This window comes from Vigna angularis, chromosome 11 (assembly GCF_016808095.1).
Source record: "Vigna angularis cultivar LongXiaoDou No.4 chromosome 11, ASM1680809v1, whole genome shotgun sequence".
NCBI lineage: Eukaryota > Viridiplantae > Streptophyta > Magnoliopsida > Fabales > Fabaceae > Vigna > Vigna angularis.
Window position 1 is genome coordinate 12,990,863 of NC_068980.1, and position 25,785 is coordinate 13,016,647.

Consider the following 25,785-nt stretch of genomic DNA (forward strand, 5'->3'; position numbering starts at 1 on the left):
AAACTAATAAAATGTATAGACGAATTTTATTAATGATATTTTTATTTTAAGTACCATAAGGGATATTTTTATTAATAATAGATTTGTCAATAAAATATGTTACTAATACAAAATTTTTATTATAGACAAATGTTTTGGTTGGTAATTTTTTTCAATAAAATTTGTGTCAAAGTCCATACTTTTGCTTTAATAACTATTTTTGAATTCATCAATAATTATATTTTTTAAATTTTATCAATAAATCTATTTATAAAATGATAACCAATAATGTCATATAATATTTCATAAATAAAATGGAGAGGAGTGAAAAGAAAAATAAGAAATAAGAAATGAGAAAAAGAAAAGGAGGAAGAAGAGGTGGAACAACCACAACAAAGATAAAAACTACGAAAGGAAAGAAGAAGGAGATAAAGGAGAAAGAAGAAAAATAAAGAAGAAGAAAAATAAAGAAAAAAAGGATTAAGAGAAAGAAAAAGATAAAGATAAAATCGTAATACTTATTAACAGAAAAAAATATATGATAATTATTAAATATTTATCAACAAATAATTATCAACAAATTTATTGCTAATAGATTTTTCGTAACAAATTTATTGAAGATTTTTTGTGCTTATCAACATATTTTGATTATAAATAATATGGATTCTTTTTAGCGAAAGAATTTGGAAAATTTGACTCCTTCATTTATTTATATTTATAGTGTCGTTTTTTAAATTAACTTGCATGTATAAGTACTAAAATAGATAAACAAGAACAAATATTATATAAAATCATATCATATAAAAAAATATTTGCATACACACCCTTTTTTATTTTGAAGTTAAACATATTTGAATTAATTTTGTAGTAACTAATTCAAATAAATGAATTTTTACATAAATACTTTAAGTTGAATCCAAAATTAAACTTCTCTGATTACAATATCACCAAATTTCTAACAATTTAAATTCTTTTTATCATATTTATTTACCATAAAGAAAATAAAATAATAGATATAATAAAAATGTAAATAAATAAAAAAGATTAGTATATAACTAAAAGTTAATATAAATAAATAAATAATGAAAAAAATAAGCATAAATATAGATAAAATGTATAAATAAATGGTAATATTTTATATTAATAATAAGAACATGTGTATTTCATTTTGAAATGGTGATGTTTTGTCAAAGATGACAAGGAAGTGAGAATATTTTGTTTGAAAGAGCCATATATTAAAATTTTCATAAATATCAATATCTTGGATCAATCCTAAAGTAATTCTCATTTCAATAATGCGTATAAATTAACAAAATTTCTCACCCAACATTAGTATGTCTTGAGGCATAAACTGATTAGAAACAGTTATAGTACAATCATAATATTTGCTTCATATTAAATAAACCAGTTTTTTCTTTATTCTTATATTTTAAGATTCAGTCTAAGCTTTCAACCTTTTTCTTTCAATTACTGATTTTCCAAATAAGAGTTTACAATTTTTCATATTGGAGTTTTAATTTAGTGAATTATTTTGCTTGGTATTTTTGTTTTATTTGATTTATTGAATGTGTTAAGACCAGTTATAGATGAATATTAAATAATAAATTTTGTTAATAAATGTATAAATCTTAATTAAGGAAGATTGTATGTTTTTTTTATTGAGATTAGTACATATCTAATTGAAGAATAATAAAAGTAATAAAAAGGTGTATCGTATGAGTGTTTGATTAGCTATTTGCTACGTCAGTACATTATATACAAATAACTTCAAAATATCTTATTTCATGTACTAAAGTGATCGTTCCATCAAGACTTTGACAGTCTTAAGTCTTTAATATCCAAATCATGTTTATATTAAATAATTTAAAAAAAGTTACTTCTAAAAATATCACATATCAATTATGTTATAAAGATTAACATAGAAATAAAAATGAAGTAATAAGAAATACTTCTTTATATATATATATATATATATATATATATATATATATATATATATATATATATATATATATATATATATATATATATATATATATATATATATATATACTTTATTGATAAAAAAAAGTAGAATTTTAATTTAGCGAATTGTATTATTTAACTTTTAAAATTAAATATGTTCTATCGTTTTAATTTACCAAATTTTATTATTTGTTTTAAAATTAAATATGTATTACTTTTTATATTGAATCTATTAAATATTTAACGTGGTAATGACGTGACGTGCAGATGTGTATTATGTGTATGGATAAATAATTCAAGTTGGAATTGAAATTTGTTTAAAAAAAACATAGGAATATATTTTTCTTATCTAGACTTGATAATGGACTTTACTACTAGAATTTTACGTTTTTGTACGTTTTATTTTCTCAGTTTTTAAATCGACAAATTTTGTTATTGATATTTTAAGAAAAAAAAATATATTGTGTTTTGTTTGAAGTCAATCTAATGTTTCATATCAAGATTATATGAGAGAATTTTTTACTAACAAGTAGTGCATATTGAAAAAAAAATAAAAATAAAGATTCTACATTTTTTTCCTTAAACAGTTAGTGTTGGTGTTTAAAGCTTACTTGGTTTTTTTTTTCTATGCAAACTCATGTTTTTAGGGTTTCAAATTGTTCCTTTTTTTTCTCTTCTTCTTCCTATATTTCTATGATATAATATTGCTAGCGTGGGTCCAATTATTCTTATTTTGTTTCTTCTTCCCAGATTGTTGTGCAATGAGTCAAATGTGTTAAGAATATAATTATTTATTTATTTGACATTATAAAAGAGAAGGATTCAATGTTTTTATGATGTTAGTGCTTACATTTTGACATGATATTAACTATGTTTAGATATCACCTCCATTTCTCACAGCCAAAAAAACAATAAACATATAATCATAATACTCCAAAAACATAATAACAATCATATTTCAAAATCACCGCAACTTTGTCTCCCCACTTTCGGACCTTTAGATCTTCACCACATGTAATCCTTTTCATCCACTAAAAAAACAAGTTAAAATACTAATATATAATATTTAATTTTGTCAATTTTATTCAATTTAATTATTTTTTGTTAACATTGACAGTAAAATTGTATGTCACATTAGGTTTTATTTCTTTAATTTTCCTTTAATTTTTCTCAATTTTAAAAAAAATGTTTACATGATAAGCCAACATCATATCACATAATAATAACAATATCATATGTTAATGACATTGACACGTGCTAATGTTATTATCATTTATTAGTGTCCTATATTCAATTTATTCTCCATATTTATTATTTTTGTTAAATTTAATCTTAATTTTTTAAATAGAAAAAATTTTGTCTTTTCTAAATTAAGATCAAATTGAGTTTTTTATACAAATATTATACTCACTTTTATTTTAAACTAACCTAAAAATCATATAGTTTAATTGTTTTTTAACCCTTTTAAATTTTAAATCAATGGTCTTAGTTCCCACTTCTAAAATTTTAATTTAAATTTCAAATCAATCTAACCCTAAATTAAAAATATTTAATGAAAATGTTCATTTTACTAAAAAATTTAGTATAACATTTATATAAAAATTAAATTTGATCTTAATTTAAAAATAGACAAAATTGCTCAATTTAAAATAAAAAAGGAACTCAATTGAACAAAAATAACGAATATCGAAACCACATTGAATATAAGACATTGACAAGTGACACTAACATTGACATGTGTTAGTGACCTTGACACATGACACTGCTACTGCCATGTGGCACGATGCTAACTTCACACATAGACATGTTTTCAAAATTAAGAAAATTTAAAAAATATATATTAAAAAAATAAAAAAAAAGCCACGAAATGACATGTGACATGCATTGTTCACTGGCCATTAATTATTTAAACAACGTTAGCAAAAAAAGACTAAATTAAACAAAATTGACAAAAATGAAACCTTATTGAGAAAAAAATATTCAGATTGAATTGACAAAACCAAACAAAAATATAGATTAAATTAGTATTTTAACAAAAATAAAAGGTGAAAATCCTTTGTAGTCTTAAACTAGCACAAATTAAAATTATCATTCCACCAAGATCAAAAAAATTGATGTTTAGACAAAATTCACCAACAATATTACTTATTATATAACCCACACCCATTACATCATCTAATATATTAAGTCACACTCAAAAGATCAAAAGATAATTAGTCATGCTTTGACCTGATGTAAGAAATGAAGCATCAATAATATCAAGACCGAACGTCGACCTGAGTCAAGTAGAGTCGAAGGTCGAACTAAGTCAGGAATGGTTAAAGGTCGACTCAAGTTCACCCATGCTGAAGGGTAGAGCCATGTCATCCCAACCAGAAAGTTGGACCTTTTAGGTGAAGCTGACTCAACTTGGGCCAACTCGTCTCGATCCTCGATTTGGGCTGACTTAATATAATCTTGAATGATAGTGAATAAACTTACATATTTTAATAATATTCTTGATGACATTGAAGTGAAACTTGATGATGAAGAGAAAATGTTTGGGAATTGTCTTACATAAAATATTCTAGGACGAACCTACATATATTGTTGTATAAATGATAAATATATGTTCATTGTTTTTCTTGGATTTTAAGATTTTACTATAAGTGTAATTGAAAGATCAACATATTACTCTATGGTTCTTTAACATTTTCTCATGTAAAAAAAATAAGTTGAAAGCAAGAATTGATAATTGTATCTTCATTGGACAAACTAATGAGTGGAATGAGTATAAATTGTGGAGATTGAAACCTAAAAAATCAAGATGATTCAATGAACAAGGATATTACATTTGATGAAACAAAGATGAAGATATGTACCAAATTTTGGAAGGTACCACCAGAATTCTTAATTTGAGGTGAAGTATCATGTTCATTATTTTAGATTGAATCTTTTTAAAAGGTCATAAAATGGAATGGATGATTTTAGAATGCATCAATCTAAACATGGTGTAATACATTCTCTTAATGATCAAATTTTTGTAATAAAAGAACAAAATGCATTGGTATAAAACTTCACTTAATTAGAAATGTGACTCGTGTAATATTAGTTAATTGCACTATTAATAACTCATTTAGACTCAAGAATAACACATCAATCGACAAACAAGTGCAAAAAAGATAAATTTCAAATATACAAGGTTGGACTTTGGTGTTTGAAGACACTTTAGAATGAAATAGACTAGAAATTATATGAAGTGACATTGCTAAGGTTAGGTTTCACCAATTCACTCTTGTGCATACACAATTTCATCTCCTCCCCATCAAATTATTAAAGTCAACCCACAAAATTACTCTAGCCCTAACCCCTTAGGTGAAAGAGCCTAGCTTTTACTTATTAACTAACAATCCCTTAATTAATTAACAAGCAAAACCCGCATTAAAAACTAGGATCTAACACAACAAGTGAATCATCTTCCATCCCTAGAATCAATGAACCACTAGGACTCTTGTTTCAGTTCTAAATTACACAAGATATGTTCCCACACCCATGAATCAAAGATCAAGCCATGAACATCCCTATTACATGCAAGCTTTAAGAATGGAAACAAGAATACTAGGAATTGATAGAAAAGACATATATATTCAAATCATTCAACAAATACACAAGAATTGAAAGATTACATCTATCCTCAATAGATGGGTTTGGCTTTCCATTTCCGTGGAGAGCCTTAGAGCTTATAAAATGACCATGGAAGAAGAAGAAGACCCTAAAGAGGAAGAAGTGAGTCTTCCCACAAACCCTAGCAGCCCTTCAAGCTCCTCTAAGTGAAATCGCCCTCCAAACCACCAAAGACCCCAAATGCTTCGAGAAAGCTTGAATAAATAGGAAATTTTGACACATTAGCACCGCCACCGCTTAGTAGTAGAAACTTGGCGCTCAGTGCCAGTTTTCTTGACAACTCTCTGTAAGTGTGGCGCTCAATGGTGGAAATGTAGCGCTAAGCGGTGGAACCATTGGGAGTTCTCTGTAAGTGTGGCGCTCAACATTGAAAAGTGGCACTTAGCGCCAACTAAGCTTCCAAAACTTCACCTTTGTGTTGATCTTCTTGCTTCTCTAGGTCACCGAGACTCTTCAATGTAATGGGAGATCTTCCTAGCATCAAAATAGATCAAAAAGAGGAGATTAGAGTATTATTTACGTAATGTAGCCAAAATATAGATAACACTAAAACAAGATAAAAGAGAGGATTTAAGCAACTGATAAGCTAAGGGAGAACTGATTTTGTTTCTAAAATGAACCTCAAATAATGGTAAGAATTACCGTTATCAATTATGAAGGTGAAGTGCATATGTATTTACCAAGTTTTTAACAAGATCTAACTTTAATGTAATGAAGGATTTTGACATTGATTTTTTTCACTATTATACTTCAATTCTACAATTGAAACATATTTAGGCGAAGTAAAAAATGGGAGATTTTGTGCTTTAGTTTCTAACCGAAGCCTATATTTCAAGAATATGCTTCTATTGGTAAGACAACCAAAGCATAAAACATTAAAAAAAATAAAAAAAAAATCAATAGTCTTTAGTTAAACATGAGCAAGAGCAAGAGTGAGAGAGATCAAGACCAATAGCTTAAACGTGAACCAACAACCAAGACAACAATAATGTTGCAACCTGCAATAATGCGACCCCCCAACACGAAATGTTGACAATGACCATTAAAATGTAACCGCAACACCAAAACTAGAAGAAAGACAACTTTAGGACAAGGAAGAGAAAAACAAGAACAAAAGGAAAAGATAAACGAGAAATGGGAAGGAAGAGACAAAAAGGAACCTCAACGAAGACTATAATGAAAAAAATACGAAATTGCAAAGACAAATGATAAGAATACAGCGACGCTATAAAACAAGACCTTTCGTGGGTTGTAAAACTTTACAAATTTATCCTATTCATATGAGTTTAGGTTTCGATTCTTGATTAAATCAAAGTCTATACCTAATTACATGATAAAGTCTTTTAAAAATACAATAACATTTTCCAAAAAATTAATACAACTATAGATCTCAATTTTTTTAAAGAACTAAAACTTATACTTGATCAAAATATAAACTTCTATTATCCTAAAAATATTGCTTATAATTATATAAATATTCTCAAAAATACTACCATTTGTTTTTCCTTAAAATGATAATGTCAAATCCTATTTTTATTCTGTTGTAAATTAAAGAGTTATTTTGACTTAATTATTTTTTATTTAGAGATACCATATGAAGGAATATGAAAAAGACTTTTTGATTTCTCATTGTTGTTCAAATTAAAATGAAGAATTATTGAAGACAAGTCTAAATCTTCATGGATTGATAACTTAACTTGAGGATATCATAATGTATTGTCTAAATAAACGTAATGAATGATCACTATATAATTTGTTCATATATTAAATGATATTTTGTGTAACAATGATGTTAAAACTGAGATCCACATATCAGTACTTATTAATTTACATCTGAGCTCTATGCATATATTTGGCACTATGTAAAAAAAAATATTTCTCTCTTTCATTTTTTATTTGAATATGAAAAAACTATATAAAACTTTAAATAAAGAAAAATAATTGAAAAAAATTAATGTGCAAAATTTTTATTAATTAAAATTCTTATAAATGATAATAGAAATAATGACCACATCTCATAATAGGAGAAATTAATATAGTTTTAAAAACATATTACTATATATATATATATTAAAAGAATTTTTTTCTAAACATGTACACTAGCAATACAAAAAGCAATAATAATAATAATGTTTGTGGGTGCATTAATTATCCATTAAAAAAAATACATTAATTTAATCCATAATTGGTCAGAAGAAAAAGAAAAATTCTGAATGTTCTTTTGTAAGTGTGTTATTTTATATGTAACATACACATGTGAACATTTTTGGCTTGTAGCTTGAATAGAACCAGTAGTACCAAACTCTATTCTTCATACTCCTTCCTACTTTCATCAAGCTTCCACTTTTAAATAAATAAAATACAAAAAATGTACATTATTACTTTGCTGCAGAAAAACCCTAATAATGTATATATATATATATGCTATTATTGGAATGCTTATACAAGACAATTGGATTTCCAACTATGTTCATCCTCTGCTAAATTTTTCGGATTAAATAATCTAAAGTTTTGATGGATCTAGAATAAAAGGAAATCAAGTTGCATTTTTTTCCTTTATTTAATATAACTTTTATTTGGATAATTTACAACAAGGGAAGTGCAAATGGAATATATATTTCTGGATCTCAACCTTTTATTTAGTTTTAATCTTAAGAAGGAAAGAAAGAATAATGTGTTTGAAGTTTGAAAAAGTGAAATCATCTAAAAACCATACACAATAACTAATTATTTTCCAGAGACATGAATTCCCTTCTAGCCTGTCATGGTGATGTTATTTTGACTATAAAATTAATTATTTCAGTTTTCAAATCCTTTTATTTTTACTATAATTACAAAAAGTGGAAAAATTTAAATTTTTTTCTTGAATATGAAACTAAAATATACAATTTATTTATCCATCAATAATCTATTTTTCAACGTCTGCATAAAATATTTTTTTTTATAAAAAATACATAGTAAGTTTTTTAAAGAAATTATGTTAAAAAAGAAATTAGAGAAAGGAATACAAGTGAGGTAGATATAATTTAAAATAAAACTTAAGGTGAATAAAATTTAATAAATGTATTATATAGACTTAAATGATATAATCAATCTATAATAACATCTTGTTTACATAAACATTTCTGTTACGACACTAATGTATAACTCGATTACATTAATAAATTATAGTATAACTAATAAAATAATTATAGAACTAAATAAAAAATTAACAAAAATCTAAAGATAAGAAATTAAATAATATAGTAAAACTTCATGGAAACATTATAAATAATATAAATGATATTGCTGACATTTTTACCATATTCATTATTGTTTTACACACCTAATTATATATTTTTTGCGAAGAACACTCTTCATCCCCACAGGAACAACAATTATATATTTTTTAATGCATCAAATTATTTAGGTGTGGTTAGTGAAAGAAAAGTAATTGGAACAGAGGAGTGCATATGGGTGCATATATTTTTATTCTCTCTAAAATTATTTGGTTTTAATTTTCTTAAAAAATTAATTTTAGTCCTTCTAATTTAGAAGAAATTTACCCATTTTTATTCTATAAGGTGATTTATATATCACTTTTTAAAATTAAAAAATAATTAACTAAAAATATTTAAAGGAAAACCATAAATTTTTAAATTTAATAACTGAATTTCTTTTGAAAGGGTTAGAAATATGATTTATTATTACTTAATTCACAATTTTTTTATTTTAAATATAATACCTCATTGTAAAAAAAAGAATTAGAGATTGAAATAATTATAATTTTAGAAATAGGTTAAAAGTTCAGTACAATCAATATTAATATATTTTATTTTTAATATAATAAAAAGTAAATTACAATTTTAAGATAAAATTTTTAGTTTGATTAGTTTTATTTCAACGCATATTTAAATTAATTGAACACAATTATTTTTTAGTAATTATTATCAAATGTATTTATTAAAAGATTTCAATTATATATTAACATTAATTTTTTTTTTAATAAATATGTAACAATTATTCAAACACATCCTTAACTATTTAATAATTAATTAAATTAAAATTTCTTGTATTATAAATAAAATACACCTACTACAATGAGTGGACTATTTACTCTATATTTATTACATATAATACTAAATTTAATTATTTATCTTCACATAATAATTGCTAAATGAAAAGAGTTAGAAAATCACAGTTTTAATTTAGGGAAAGATTAGGTGTTGTCCTATCTATGCTTAAATATAAGAAAAATCTAAATGAGGTTATGTAGTCATCTCAAGATAATGTGACGTAAGGTTTTAAACTGCATTACTTTTCATCATAACCACTATACTTTTCTCAAGATTTTATAAAATTGACATTTTCATTTTTTTCAATTTTGCTTGAACTTTTATAACTTAAAATAATAAACGTTATATTTTATTTTTGAAACCTAAAATCTTATTTAAAACTCAATTTTCAATTTTCGAAATTTGATATTCTATAATCAAAGAGGTTTTCTTCTTAGGAACTCTGTATTGGAATAAATAAAATCAAACACGCATCCTGACCAAGGTGTGAAAGTACATTAATTATTTTCATGTATTATTTATTTTTTGCTGAAAGAAAACCAAGTGGTCCCACACATTGTTGTACCTTAGTACCGTACACTGTAACACATTGCACACTTCGTAACCGAGAAACACAGTACTGCATACTTCTTTTTAGAGTATAATTTTTTAAGAAAAAATATTGGTACTATTTTTTTAGTAACTTCTGCTAAGAAAATGTTTTTTTTCTCTTATTTTTTATATATTTATTACTATACATTTTTTATTTTTCCTTTTTAGTTAATTAATGTAAATTTTAATTAAATTTATCATGACAACATTATTAAAATGACATGTGATAGTTATTATTTTAATCACATAATTTATTCATCAAGAAATTGATTTTGGTTTGCCGCACATGTTATAATATATTATTTTAATAACTTGATGCTGATTTGAGAAAAATGGTTATATTAAGTAAATTAAAAATATTGAAAAGTAAAATGTATTAAATCTTTATTTTTAGATTTTAGCTTTCAAAAAATATTTAAAGTTTAAGTTTTAAAGTATGAAAGTATTAAGTTTTTTTTAAAAGATGTTAAGAGTTATTGTATGAAAATTTATGATATTTATTTTAACTAAGATGTTATAAAAATCAGATTTTGCATCTCAAATATATTCCAAGCACTTATAAATACACCCCTTCTTCCTCGTTTTTTCCAATACCCACCCTCCCCCACCACCACCACCCACAGATTCTTCACGCGCCGCCACCGCATTCATTTCCCCGGAGATCTATCCTTTGCATGGCAGTGAGCTTTCTGGCGCGCGATGTATCGGACCTCTGCCTTGGGAAGCCGCCGCTGAGGTCGCTGTCCACCGCCGCCACCATCGCTGACGCCTTGGCTGTGCTGAAAAACTCCGACGAGAGTTTTATCAGCGTGTGGCTCTGCTGTGAGCACGAGAAGGAGAAGGAACAGTGCAGATGTGTAGGAAAAGTGTGCATGGTTGATGTTATCTGCTACCTTTGCAAAGAGGATAATCTCTTGTCTCCTTCTTCTGCCCTTAACCAACCCATTTCTGTGATTCTCCCTAAGGATTGCTCTCTCGTTGTTCATCTCCAACCTTCTTCTAGGTGTTCCCCTTTTTTCTCTTTGCATTTTCAACAAACATTCAACATAAACATGGGCATACTTTGTTACTATTATTCCTTCATGAGATTTTATGAGATAATCTGTTAGGGAATGTTTATATAGTATATTTCGAACAATGGAAGGATTTGGTGTTAGGGTTGAAAAAAAAAAGGGTTTTGAGCAATCTACGAAACTTCAAGAAACTTCAAGATTACCGGTGGGACTTACTACATATTTTTTAGGTTTTAAATTGTTTGTAATTTCACCTTTTTACTTTGATATTGTGGGAAATGTACTTAAAAATTGACTGATGTTGTCACAATTATGATTCTGAACGAACACTCCGATATGTTATGGTAAAATTTGCAGTATTAAGCTGAGTTTTGAAATCATATATTTTTTTTTTGTTATAAAATAGGGATTTGAAAGAATAAATGGTGTGATTGTGATATTTGATTATGTGATGTTTCCTCCGTGTAATGAACTTCGCAAAAGTGGATACTTTTTGTCATAGAAACACATAAATTACTTAATAAAAATGAATGTAATTTTTGTTGTATAAGGAAAAATAATATTTGAATAAAATGTGAGGATGATTCCTTAGACGTGTTGTATTAAGTATTAAGTAAGTCAAGGTCAGAGTGAAAGGTGTCTGGATGATTTGAACGTGTAATCTTAATCTGATTCGGATACCTGATGTTTGAAAAAAATCTAGAATTGGAATCTGAACGAATCTCAAGAGAGATTAGTAGAGCTGAGAAGAAAACTTGGGAAGACCAAAACGAATCAATAAAGCAGGGTTGCGTGATTCTTTTTATTTTTATTTTTAACTGCAGTTAATTTATTTAATTATAGCCTGTCTAGAATCTGTTGAATCTGCATCTTTTTGGTGGGGTGAAGTTAATTTTTGTTACTTTTTGGTGTTTTAGTATGTAGTGCAGATGAAGAGCTTGGTGAAATAACCCTTCTTGATCTTTGTTGTTTTGATATTTCAGCTTGTTGGAAGCTATTGATCTTATACTCCAAGGGGCACAGAATCTTGTGGTGCCAATATTGACAACAAAGAGGAGTGGAGTTTCAAGAAGGAAACAGCATCTGAAGGCATCATCAACTATCAACAGCCACAACGGTTGTGAGTTCTGCTGGTTGACTCAAGAGGATGTGATTCGGTTCCTTCTTGGTTCCATTGGGGTCTTCACTCCACTTCCTGCACTGTCTCTTGACTCTCTTGGGATCATCAGCTCTGATGTGCTTGCCATTGACTACTTCTCCCCTGCATCTTCAGCAGTGGGAGCAATCTCAAAGTCCCTCACCCAGCAAACTTCTGTTGCCATTCTTGACAGTGATGGAACTTTCATTGGGGAGATATCACCCTTCACCCTTGGTTCTTGTGATGAGACGGTTGTGGCAGCCATTGCCACCTTGTCTGCAGGGGACTTGATGGCCTACATTGATTGTGGAGGCCCTCCTGAGGATCTTGTGAGAGTGGTGAAGGCTAGGTTGAAGGAGAAGAGTTTGGAGAAAATGCTGCAGGAGTTCACAATTTTGTCATCTTGTGAGAGTTTACACGCTGCATTTTCCTCTTCCTCTGATGAGGAATCACCAACAAGAACAATGACTAGGTCTGGCAGGTACTCAAGGTCATCTAGCTATTCAGCCAGGATGGTGAGGAAAGCAGAGGCTATAGTTTGTCATCCCAAGAGCTCACTTATTGCTGTGATGATCCAGGCCATTGCTCATAGAGTGAACTACTTGTGGGTTATTGAGGATGATTGTAGCTTAGTTGGCATTGTTACTTTTTCTAACATGTTGAAGGTGTTCAGAGAACATTTAGAGACCATGTAGACTGTTAGGAATACTGTGCTGAGGATTTGGCTTTGGATGCTGGTTAGAAGCATGAACCAAGGTCAATGAGCATGGCCCTTCTGTTGTTATGAGTATTGCACTGTGGCCCGGGAGGTTTGGTTTTTGTTGTACTTTTTTTCAGTGTGCTTCCCCTTCTAATAAAACTCCCTTCAAAGCAATTCTTTGTAGAGGACCAGTTTTTCCTGCCTTAGTTTGCCTGAGGGTACTTCAAATGTTCCCTTCTCCAACGAAACATTTTCTTTTGCAATGAAAATTTGTGTATCAGTTTACTTTAGATGTTGTTTTATAAATTTGAAAGCCCTTCTTTGCTTTCTTCAGTTTATTATTAGGTCACTACAACTTCTCTTAACGATGAATGTTTTCTGAAAATGCATATTTATGTGTACATTTTAAGGTTCCTACTGTCACTAGAGATAAATGACACCCACAATTTCTTTTAAGGAAAGCACACTCTACAAAGTGAGGAAATCACCTTCAAGTCAAATAATTCTAAACTTGAATACATTTTGGAATTGACTGAAACCATTGAAGAACCAAGTTTATAGTAGAGGTGGCCCTATGACAGATTATGAAAGTCTCTGCTCAAATTCACTTGCTGTGCTCTATTCACTTGTTGACCATTTTAGATATGGACAGTTGGACATCATCCGAATATCAGTGAAGTACTTGATTAAAGTGTATGGCTAGGGGAGATTTGAAATCATGTGGTTGTTCACTTTAGTTTCAGAAAATGTATGATGGGCAGAGATATTTATTTTTACTAATACTTTTGAAGATATTATACAGTTTATTACATTACATGAAGCAAGAGTGTTCCTATGTCGAACACGTGTCCGACACACCCCTTGCATATGTATGTATATATCTTGTACGGGGTCTTATCTTTTTTGTTTTTATCAGCTCTGACACTGGGGTTATAATACAGCATGTCACTAGTCCTTTTTTCTAGACAAATGATGCCGGTTATTTTTAGCATTCAAGTTCTTTTGGACTTTACCATACTTTTCTAAACCCAGGCATGAGTATATTTTTAACTAATTTGTTGAAGTACATGATAATATATTTTTAAATGATTAAGTAGAAACATATTCTAATTAAATACAATAAAATTTAGTGAGAGTAATTAAGAAAATCTGAACAAAATTTCAATTATAATTTTCAATCACTCAGGTTTAGCCTGACTATATTGACTTATTCTCTAATAAATCTGAATTTTTAACAACTTGAAAAATTTTAAAAGCATTTTATATTATACATAAACTAACCCAAGTATGAGCATCTACAATCTTCTTTCATAACAATTTCTGTATGTTCAAAAATTTTAAATTTAAATTTCTATAACTATCGATCCATATATTACAAAAAATACATATGCACCGTGTAAAATTTATCTACTTTTTTCTTTTAATAAAATAATGGTTTCGAATGCAAATTAAAATAAACACAAAGGGCTAAAAAAAAGCATAAATTGTAAAAATGATAAAAACAAACCAAATGAATTATATTATAACTTGGGCCATAACATGGCCAAACCTCACCAAGTAATATTTTTGTCTTAGTACAAATACTCAACTAGTATAAATGCAACAATGAATCTAAAAGTTTGTCCATTTGAAGAACTACTAACACATAATTATTTCATTAATAATATGAAAGCCAGCAAAATAGAAAGAGATCCAGAATTGTCTAGCAAAACAAAATCACACCCTTTAGGGTTATGAAAAATGATTACAATGTTGTCATTTATTATTATTATGTTAAAAAACTATAACATAATACAACATAGAACAGTAAATAACAGTAGTGATGAATATGACACTAGAGAAGTCAGGTATCTGATGTATCAGAACCACACATAAAAAGAGGTGATTGCATTAGGAACCTCACATGCTTTCTACATCTTCAGATGTGTCTCTATTGAAAATTTGAGTTGGCTCAAGGCAGCTTCTTAATGTGTCGTGACCAAGTTGTGCTCTTTCATTATCTCCAAAGCCAAATATCTTTCCCCTGCTAGTGATCACAACAGTGTGGTACAAGCCAGTGCTAATTTGAGAAACATGGTGAGATTTCAAGGTATCTAAGATTCGAGGTTTCAATACTTTATCTAATACCCTTCTATCCAGGAATCCGAGGCTGCCAAATCCCATGGAGCCAAAGCCATAGACTGAACCAGAATCAACTAGCACAAATGTTTTCCTCTTCCTTGCACAGACCTACAAGTAACAAATAAACATAAGCCCTTTTACACTATGGATATCATAGGACTAATGCATGCAGTGTCAAGTCTCATCACAACTAAGACTTGATCCAGAAAGACAAATTGCAAATGTTGTAAACCATTGATTGCAACAAAGATTGACCTAGAATATGGAAATATAATAATACCTGAACAGCCAGTTGATTCTTAAGACTAGTCAACATCTCTGGAGTTGTCTTCTCAATCTCATCACCATGGCCTAAAGCACCACAGTATCCCTTGCCCCATGTATATACCTGGACAATTAACAAAATCTTAGTAATTCTCACAAGTTCTTAAATAATGAAACCAAGAATAACAAATAAAACTGGAAATATATCATGGCCATTGGAACTCACAAATCCATTTGAGTCAAGGGCCACTGCATGCTCATCCCCAGCAGATACACGGACAATATGAATACCTTTCCGTCTGAATTTCTGTACAGCACGTGGCTGAAACTCATTGTGTTGCTCACCATGGCCAAGACAGAAATTTGCACCTGACCCAAAGGAGTATAATGTTCCATTTTCTGTTACGGATAAGATATAGCTTGGTCCTGCAGCAATCTGAACAACAGATCCATGGACTTCAATCATTTTGGGGGTTGGCCTGTCCTGAGTGTCACCATGACCAAGTTGGCCATGTGTGTTGGTTCCACATGTATAAATATGACCTTGTCTGGTGAGGAAGACTGTGAAGTTAAGCCCCGCCGCAACCTGAGACATTCAGGCACTTTCAATATCTTTTAAGGGGGGTCTTACAAAAATAAACATCATGGAACAATAATAAAATTGAGACTTAAAGAGTTGGTAGTAAATGGACATCCAATGAATGGCTAGAAAACAGCACATCAGAGAAAACTGGTGGAACATCTGTGCCTACCAGCATGGACAGTTATCGGGTGTCGATATAGGATTTACAGATGTGCAACTTGAATGTCTCAAATATATGACAAAACACTCTTACGAAAGAAATAAGAACCAGAATAAACTAACTTGGATTGCAACTAAAATTACAAAATACTTTACTGTAGATTTCACAGAAAAACTGGATTGCACGTCTTGAAATAACTTTCAACTCAGCCAACAACTAGTTAATCCATGAGATTGGTAATAAAAAATAGCATACCGACCATTATTTTCAACTCAGCCAAAAATTATCTTCTCCAAATAATACGATGATGATTTGCATACCTGTTTGCAAGGAATCCCCTTAAGGGATTCAACAAGTCGTGGCCTGAAGATTGGTCGGCTAGTATCTCTGTGCCCACAGCAAGAAGATGAATTATCTCCGCATGTGAATACCTGCATCAGTCAGTTGAAATTGCTTGTTTACGATGGAAGCAATTGTTAATCATTTTACAATATCATACCATCAGTTTTAATCCAGGAAAAGAAAGCAACCATGGATCTGAATTATCAATAGGGAGCATGCAGACAAATTCTGTAGACCTAGCATTATATTTAGAGCTGTTAAGAATTATAAGAAATTTGTTGCTAAGTTATACTATTTAAGGAGCATCTATACAAAAACACTAATGAGTGCAAGTATCGCATACATCGTTTCCTAATATTTGGATTATCTACCCGGAAACTGAAGACCTGGTGAAGAAAACATCATAATTAACGGATATATACAAAATTTTACTATGATGTAGCTCTGATTAAGAGATATTAGAAATAGTTAAACTACCTGTTATTACCTATACACACACAGACACAAACACTAACTGTTAGACCGTTATTAGTCTATGAGAGAAGAAAGAAACATAGTTAGTTGGTCTAACTGTTTGGTCAGTTAGGGAGAGCGGGGAAAAGCTTTTGAACTTGTATAAATAGTTGTGATTAGTTTGGGGGAGGGATCTTTTTGCCTTATTGAATTGTTGATCAGGACTCATTGTCCTAAAGGGGAGAGGTTAAGCTCTCTGTATTCTTTCTGTTGATTGAAAGTGAATAAAAGAAGCATTTCTTTGTTGGTGTGTGTGTTTGAAAAGTAAGGAGTGAGTTTTTTCTAGGTTCTTGGATAAAGAACCTATCATTTGGTCCGACCTGCCGGATCCAAAAGGAAGAGAGAATCAGTGATGGACGGACAGTCATCGGAGGATAGATTGGATAACCTGGAGATAACGGTGGAAGGAATTAAAGAGGAAACGACGGCGATAAGGTGAGACATTCAACAGATGATGAGGATGATGAGCGGAGGCCCGAATAATCACGGAGGAGGGTCGGAAAAGGGAAGTACGTCCGTGAATGACAATCACGAGCATCGCGAAAGTGGGGGAGTGCATCAGAATTGGAGGAAGAGGGTGGAATTACCTGGGTTTGATGGGCAAGAGCCGCACAGTTGGATCAATCGGGCAGAGCGCTTTTTCGATATTCAGAAAGTGGCAGATGATGATAAAGTTGAACTCGCATATATCAGCATGGAGGGTAGTGCGAGCTACTAGTTCAAGATTTGGAAAGACAAAACCAAGAACCGGTCTTGGACGGGATTAAAGGCATCACTGATCAATCGCTTTGGAGGAGGGTTTCGGGGCACGGTGTACGAACAATTAGCAACTTTACGTCAAGAAGGTTCGGTAGAGGAATTCGCCAGGAATTTTGAGGTATTGCTGGGGTAGACGCAAGGATTGACGGAGGAGTTGACACTAGGATTTTTTTTGGCGGGATTAAAGGAAGAGGTCAAGGGCCAAGTACGCATCCAGGCCCCCAAGGAATTGGAGGAGGCGATCAGGGTTGCGAGAGATGTGGAGGACGCGATGATACGAACGCGAGGAGGAGGTTGGAATGGCGTCAGAATGAGTGGGGGAGGATCGCGACCCACAACGACAGTGATTCGCGGAAAGTCTCGGGGACGGACGGCGGAGGATGTCAAGAGGGCGTTGTGAGGGGGTACCGATCAACATGGGGGAAACTACGGTGGTGGCAGACCTTTACGTCTTCGAGCTGGGTGGAGTAGATGTTATACTGGGAATTACATGGTTGGCAACGTTGGGAGAGGTGATTATCAATTGGAGGGAGATGTCTATGATATATACCATGGGAGGCAAGAGGATTAGAGTGCAGGGGGACCCAGCTCTGGCCCGACAGCTAGTGGAACCCCAGGAACTGAAGAAGGTAGTGGATGCTGACTCATGGTTCCTTGTTTGGGAAGTGGGGCAGCTGGAACAGCAGAGAGACGACACGTGTCCAGGAGAGCTCACGGGGGAACAGCAGACCAAATTGAAGGCTGTGTTACAGACCCACTGCGAGGTATTTCAGGAGCGAGAAGGCTTGCCTCCGATACGTGATTTGGAGCATCGGATTGTCCTTAAAAAGGGTGAGGACCCCGTCAACGTGAGGCCATACAGATATTCTTATTTTATGAAGGAGGAGATAGAGAAGCAAGTTGCAGATATGTTGAAGGTGGGGATTATTCGTCCCAGCAGAAGCCCATACTCCAGTCCAGTTATCCTAGTGAAAAAGAAGAATGGTAGCTGGCGGTTCTGCGTCGATTACCGAGCACTTAACAAGGCAACTGTCCCCGATCAGTACCCCATTCTTGTGATAGAGGAGTTGCTGGACGAGCTGCATGGCGCCAAATACTTTTCTAAGATAGATTTGAAGGCCGCGTATCATCAAATCCGAATGGGAGAGGAAGATATCCCGAAAACGGCGTTCCGCACCCATCAGGGTCACTTCGAATTTTTGGTGATGCCTTTCGAGCTCACCAATGCCCCAGCAACTTTCCAGAATGCCATGAACAACCTGCTGCAGCCCTTCTTCATCAGGCGATTTGTACTAGTTTTTTTCGATGATATCCTAGTGTATAGTCGGACATGGGGAGATCACCTCGAACAGCTGGGCTCGGTGTTGCAGTTACTGGGACAGCAGGAATGGGTAGCCAACCAAAGTAAATGCGAGTTTGGGAAGCAACAAATTGGCTACTTAGGACACGTAATATCTGAAAGAGGAGTGGGGATGGACACGGAGAAGGTGCAGGCGGTGTTAGGGTGGGGAGAACCAAGGAATTTAAAGGCTTTGAGGGGGTTTCTAGGCCTCATGGGTTATTATCGCCGATTTGTGAAGGGATATGGGAGAATGGCCAAACCCCTGACAGACTTGCTAAAAAAGGGGAGTTTTGAGTGGTCACCAGCAGCACAGACGGCCATGGAGAATTTGAAAACAGCCATAACCACGACACCAGTTTTGACTCTTCCAGATTTTAACCAAGAGTTTCAGCTGGAATGTGATGCCTCAGGAATAGGTGTGGGAGCAGTACTCATGCAAAATAAAAAAACCTATTGCTTTCTTCAGTAAAGTGTTATCGGTGGGATCTCTGAGTAAGTCAGTGTATGAAAAGGAACTTATGGCTTTGGTAATGGCCATTCAACACTGGAGGCCCTACTTATTGGGACGACGGTTTGTGGTATATACCAATCAACGCAGTTTGAAATACCTGCTGGAACAACGAATCACAACCCACAGCCAGCAAAATTGGATAGCTAAGCTCATGGGTTATGATTTTGACATCGTATACAAGGTGGGGAGCTCAAACAAAGTGGTTGATGCCCTCTCGAGGAAAGGGGAAGGATAGAAAGGGAGCTGCCTGCAGAGTTACAGGCTGATGGACCCAGTTATTGGCCAGTGAAAGTTCTAGAAAGGAGAACCAGTCAGCAGAGTGGTGAGACTATGCACCAAGTATTAGTGGAGTGGCATGAAGGAGGAAGAGATGGAGCAACTTGGGAAGACGTGGAAACGATGCAGGATCAATATCCAGAATTCAACCTTGGGGACAAGGTTGCTGAAGGAGGGGGGAGTAATGTTAGACCGTTATTAGTCTATGAGAGAAGAAAGAAACATAGTTAGTTGGTCTAACTGTTTGGTCAGTTAGGGGGAGCGGGGAAAAGCTTTTGAACTTTTATAAATAGTTGTGATTAGTTTGGGGGAGGGATCTTTTTGCCTTATTGAATTGTTGATCAAGACTCATTGTCCTGAAGGGGAGAGGTTAAGCTCTCTGTATTCTTTCTGTTGATTGAAAGTGAATAAAAGAAGCATTTCTTTGTCGGTGTGTGTGTTTGAAAAGTAAGGAGTGAGTTTTTCCTAGGTTCTTGGATAAAGAACCTATCACTAACCAACAACAGAAACGTGATTATATAATATATCAATTTATTTGTTTTGTTCTAGAGATGAATACTGCTACTAATCCAGCAACAAAACAAGAGGATAAAATTAGTCCTCTATGGATTTTTTTTAAAAGTAATAAAGGTTCCTAGCAGTGGAAATTTTGGAATTAAGTGCAATTTATGTGAAATTGCATTCAATAGATCTTAAAGTCTTAACTACTAGACTTAGTTTAAGAAGTTGGACAATGAAGTATCATTGAAAATTGAGAAGTCAAAGTAAAAATATGTCTCTTTGCCTCCCATCTCTAATGAAGACAGAGTCATAGACAAAGGCTATAATCCAAAAATGTAACATCCTTTGGAAGCTACTTTCAATGTGCAAAGCACAAATACTCTTGATTGTGAAATTGCAAGGATGATTTACTCTTCAAAACTACTATTTCATCAAGCAAGGAATCCTTGTTTAGAATAGCATTTTCTGATGCTTCCATAAATCTAATCTTAGTGGATATGTATCTCCAGGTTATAATAAAAGTTGAGAACTACCTTTCTTTCAAAGGAAAGAAACCTTGTGGAGAATCTTCTGCAGCCAATAAAAAAACAATGGCGTCAAAGGGGCGTGATCATTGGTAGCTATGAGCAGAGTGATTTTCAAAGAAGGCTTCTGATCAATTTCACGGTTGTAGTGGACCAAGTTTTAAGGGCATTAAATCGCTCAAAGACAAAGAATTCATTGGCACACACGAGAAATGTAATTATGGAGGTTGGACCAACAAAATGTGCCGCAATTTGTTACTAACAAACAATGCAGTTGTTTGAGACGCAATAAATGTGCTAATAGAGGCATTGTTTCCTTCCATCTATTGAACTCCTTGTGTTGTATTGAGAAATTAGTGTTTCATACCAACAATGTCCTTGGATCACGCAAATTGAACATATGACTTATATTAGAAACTTCATCATGAGGACACTCTAGGAGATTGATTACCAATGCCCAACAACTTCTACTCCTTGAAGTTGCTATCTGTTGCTCCTATAAAATTTTCTTCAACCATAATAATACTCAAGAAGAGGTTTAGAAGCTTGAAATAGGATTCCAGAGGATGGTTGTTAATGATGAATGGTCCTATAAAGATGTTGTTGAGAAGGCAAAATTTGGGGAAGAAACTTTGCTGGATGAAATCGGGTGGGTCAAGGTTGATTACATACTTACTTTTACTGCTCCCATTAAATGTTGGATTAAATGATTGAAACAGTGAGAAAGTCTATATACTGACATGAAAGAAAGACAAAAGTTGAAGAATTTTCACTTTTATGAGGTAGTTCACTCAATATTAATTAATCATTGGACTGAGTGGCACACCTCTTCGTTGTTGGAAACATTTTTGAGATGTTTCATTGTTGATCAGCCAAGTCGTGGGCCTGTTGTATTCCACGGGCTAAGTATTGGTACAATACTATATTCTATGCCTCCACAAATTCCACTTTGTTTGAGAGGCAAAGCTTAATAGGTCCAAAATGTGAAAAGTGTATGTGAGGATGAATTGAAAATCTGTTGGAGGACAAAAATATCTTTTTGAGTGAAATGTTGAGCTCTTCGGGAAGTGAAGGTTTCTCAACTGCATTTTTAGTTAGTATCATCAATAATACATATTATTCATCCATTACTATTGTGTGAATTTCCTTTCTGATTTGCATCGAGGCATTTAATGATTACTGCAAAAGGGAAGCTCGGAAGAAAGCTTGGTAAGTAATTAATCAAAATTTTCAATCACTACATCTGTTAAACCCAATTCATATACTGACCACAAAAATCTTCATGGCATTCTCTAAGAAAGTATAAGAATCTAAGATGATCCATCTCATTCCATTTGTAAAGTAGATGCGAGTACACACAAAGACCTGGAACTTCAACGAATCTCCATATTTTTATTCTATCTAGTCTTACTCTTACTTCACCTACACATTCTTTAATCTTTGGAGAACAAACAATATATTAATGGAAGACGGATGGAATAAAGAATATAGTTTTGAATCCATCTAAACGGTACGCCCATTCTTGACTTTAATAATTCTACTAACTAACTCTATCCTAATCCCAAGAAACAAATCCTCATTCATTTTTCCTACGATGCTTCTTTACTCTGAATCTCCTGCACTCATTTTCACTTTAGCTAACAGACATGAGAAGAGAAATAATTCTCGGTTCTAAAGTTGGACTTATGCTAGCTGGTGTGTACCTAAAAACAAGACGGTAAAATTAGCATCTTCCTTTAAAAAAAATTACATAAAAGCTCTCCTCATCAAACTGTGATCCAAAAGTCAAACCAGGACATTTAATCCAGAGTATCTTGTACTATAGCCTGCTAGTTCAAAATAATATGAACAATGTCATGAATACAAGCATTGGAATGACAAAGAGTCAAAGAAAAGAAAACTTATGATATCCCCATTCCCATCTTCCAGCCAAACTCTTCAATTGGAGGTGAAAAACACATTTCTTAGACAAGTTGTTTCTTTCACCAGTAATGTTCTAAAACTTACACTTTCAAGTGCAATCCCCACGATGGTTTTAATTATATCACTAATATGCTCCCATTACTGCGCAAAAGACTTTTGAGCTTGATGCATGGATAGAGAAGTCTATCTAAACCTTAGGTGGTGAGTAAGTGGATGGTGGGTATCAAGATCCTAGACACTCAATTCGTTCAGAGGTTATATGAACATTTATGACATAAGCTTAAAATGTTAGTGCAAGCCTAATAAACGTATATAATATATGAAATTCTCAAGGCTGTGCTGCATTAGTCAACAGGAGAGCAATGGAAGGATATAATTTGTTACAGACCAATGACTTGCTCATGAGTCATATAGCTAACTTAATAAAGTTTAAGCAACCACTAACCTCTCCAGATTGCAAGACAAAAGCTGCATGATTAAAAGACGCTGAAACGTGAGCCACACGTGCCAAAGGTGGGAAATCAATCCGGGTAAAGGCTACACACTGTGTTGTTTCAGGACCTTGACCGAGTACTCCGCATAAACCAGAACCACAGGAATAGACAGAAGAATTGCTGATCAACAAGGTGTGATACTTTCCCGTTGTTATTTGCATCTGCCAATAAAATGTTTTCCATCATTATTTACAACTCCACTAGTTTTCCTTCAAAAGGACAGTTCAAAAGCATTATAATGTCTATCGATGCTGAGATGTATTTTCATAACATTTAAAACTTTTTTTCTTTTTTGTTTTAATTGTTTACAAATGCTTTATTACATTTTATTATAAGAGTGACATTGAAAAAAAAAAAAGAGGGTTGGGGGGCAAACCATGCAGTGTTACACTTCAAAAGCAAAAAGAAAATATCTCCACCTTGAGAAACACAATTGTAATTTTATCAAAAGAAAAAAGGAATACATAAGTCACCTCATAATTCATGCAGGAAATACTTTTTTTCTTTTTTACCAAAAGCAGACAAAAGTAAGCGTTTGATATAATGAAATAGTACATTGCCTGATGATGTCTCGACCATCTGAGAGGATTGTTCCACAGACTGCAAGAACCTCAAAACTCGCTTCCAATTTCCTCCACATCTATCATACAACTCCCTCTGAGAAATCAAACCCATCCTAGCATAGGTAACATGGGAAGCACACAATTGAAATGCAGCAAAGTCAATCAAGGACTTAAACTTGAAAAAAGGGTACAGGCCATGGCTACCACCAAAAGTTTTGGAAGTCAATTCTAAGCAAACAAGGTCCATTGCGCTGAGCCTACCCGAGCACAGAATTTCTAAAACCAAATGTGATGGTAATTCCTCAATGGAAAAATGTCTACAACGGTCTCCCATTCTCAAAATTCTCTCTTTCTCTTTCTTACTCCTCACCGAAGATAACTAGATGTGATTCAAAGAACCGGCAGAAAGATTCGCAGTGACAACAACCAGCAACTCCCCTCTGGATCACACATCAAATTTTGAGACGAAATCTCAGGCAATTGAAGCAGCATATGAAGAACACGTCAGAGCGGAGAAAAACATGGGAAATTGAGAAAGAGAAAAGAGGTCTAGAGGATGGATAATTAGAAGGTGATGATTGAAACAACGATTGGAAATAAAACATCAGAAGAGAACTAGTCACCCCCACAAAAATCACCGTGCAAAATCGAAGATCAAAATGGACCTTCTTGACATGCAAAGTCACAACACAGAAAAAAGAAAACACCCACACACACAAAAACTGCAATTATGAAGAAATAAACGAACTTCTGCAACCAACCAAACACCAATTAGATCAAATTTAAATCAGCAAACACTGATCTAACGGACGTAGCACATAAACGGTGAAAACAAACTGAGAAAGAAAAAGGTGGGTGTTTGAGATCAGAACGGAAGAAGGTGAATTGAACCTAATAGGAAAAGAAAGCAAGTGGTGAAGAAGGCGTGCCCATAAGAGAAAAAAAGCGAAAGGGAGTAACTTTTTGAGAAATATAGAAAAAGGAGCGTGCTTGGGAGGGAATAAGTGAAGAGGGGAATGGAGGGTAGTGATTGATTGGTTTGGTGAAAAGGAGAAAAAGGTTAGTTAGGGTTTTGCATATAGGGATTATTTTCATTGCTATTTATTTCCTAGCTGCTGAGCCTAGGTAGCTTAGGCTTTCAGTGTGTTGAATGAATGTTTGGTTTTGTGAGTGTGTGGGAAACATTGGAGAGAGAGAGAGAAAGAAATTGAGGAATTTCATGGCAGTGCTTCTCTTCTTTTATTTTTGTTGTGAAAGCATGAAAACGAAAAGTGGGGAAAAAAACAGGTGTTGTTTTGGTGGTACCTGCTGCTTAGAAGCCATCTATGTTTTGTCGTCCAGGTTCATTACGCGTGGCAGCTTTTTACAGTGACACGTCAGCAACTGTGTGTTTCTCAAGTAGGGTTAGAATAGTACTACCAACCCATACTGGTTTTAAGTAATTTACAAGCTTTAATGGAAAGAAAAAATGACTTTATTTTTTAAATTCATACCATTTACAGTTTATTAATTCATATCATTGTGGTCAGAAAGATGAACACATAACAAAATTGAAGAGGGTCGTGTAATAAAGAGAGAAACATATTTCATTGAAAAAAGATGAAGTGAATACATTAAAAAAGTGGTTTACACTGTTTTTGTTAGTGCATACTTTCTGGTGTGCAATAAAGTAAAAGGATCATGGTGCATTCCATGTAAGATACCAAACTATGAATTCACATAATGATTTTGTTAAAGGAGTATAAAATAGAATTTTTATATTTAATTTAAAAATTATTTTAGTTAGAATACTTCGTTTTTAAGTT

General features: G+C 32.6%; 2 protein-coding genes across 2 annotated transcripts; one reads left to right on the forward strand and one right to left on the reverse strand.

Annotated features, from left to right (window-relative positions):
* Positions 1–10,806: 10,806 nt before the first annotated feature.
* LOC108332331 (CBS domain-containing protein CBSX5) lies at positions 10,807–13,394 on the forward strand. The gene is made up of 2 exons (XM_017567542.2): positions 10,807–11,256; positions 12,250–13,394. Exons 1-2 carry the CDS (start codon positions 10,928–10,930, stop codon positions 13,097–13,099), a joined length of 1,179 nt encoding a protein of 392 aa, XP_017423031.1. The 5' UTR covers positions 10,807–10,927; the 3' UTR covers positions 13,100–13,394.
* A 1,393-nt stretch (positions 13,395–14,787) lies between these two features.
* Positions 14,788–25,278, reverse strand: LOC108333896 (PH, RCC1 and FYVE domains-containing protein 1). Its single transcript, XM_017569393.2, has 6 exons — positions 23,973–25,278; positions 23,369–23,578; positions 16,553–16,663; positions 15,716–16,075; positions 15,506–15,613; positions 14,788–15,333 (listed from the first exon to the last, which is right to left on the reverse strand). The coding sequence occupies exons 1-6, from the start codon at positions 24,312–24,314 to the stop codon at positions 15,004–15,006; spliced, it is 1,461 nt and encodes a 486-aa protein (XP_017424882.1). The 5' UTR covers positions 24,315–25,278; the 3' UTR covers positions 14,788–15,003.
* Between the last annotated feature and the right edge of the window lie 507 nt (positions 25,279–25,785).

Coding starts and splice junctions, on each gene's coding strand:
- LOC108332331 (XM_017567542.2), top strand. CDS start 10,928: ATGGCAGTGAGCTTTCTGGCGCGCGATGTATCGGACCTCTGCCTTGGG. Junction 11,257..12,249: donor CATCTCCAACCTTCTTCTAG/GTGTTCCCCTTT, acceptor TTGATATTTCAG/CTTGTTGGAAGCTATTGATC.
- LOC108333896 (XM_017569393.2), bottom strand. CDS start 24,314: ATGGGAGACCGTTGTAGACATTTTTCCATTGAGGAATTACCATCACAT. Junction 15,614..15,715: donor CCCTTGACTCAAATGGATTT/GTGAGTTCCAAT, acceptor TTAATTGTCCAG/GTATATACATGGGGCAAGGG. Junction 15,334..15,505: donor AGAATCAACTGGCTGTTCAG/GTATTATTATAT, acceptor TGTTACTTGTAG/GTCTGTGCAAGGAAGAGGAA.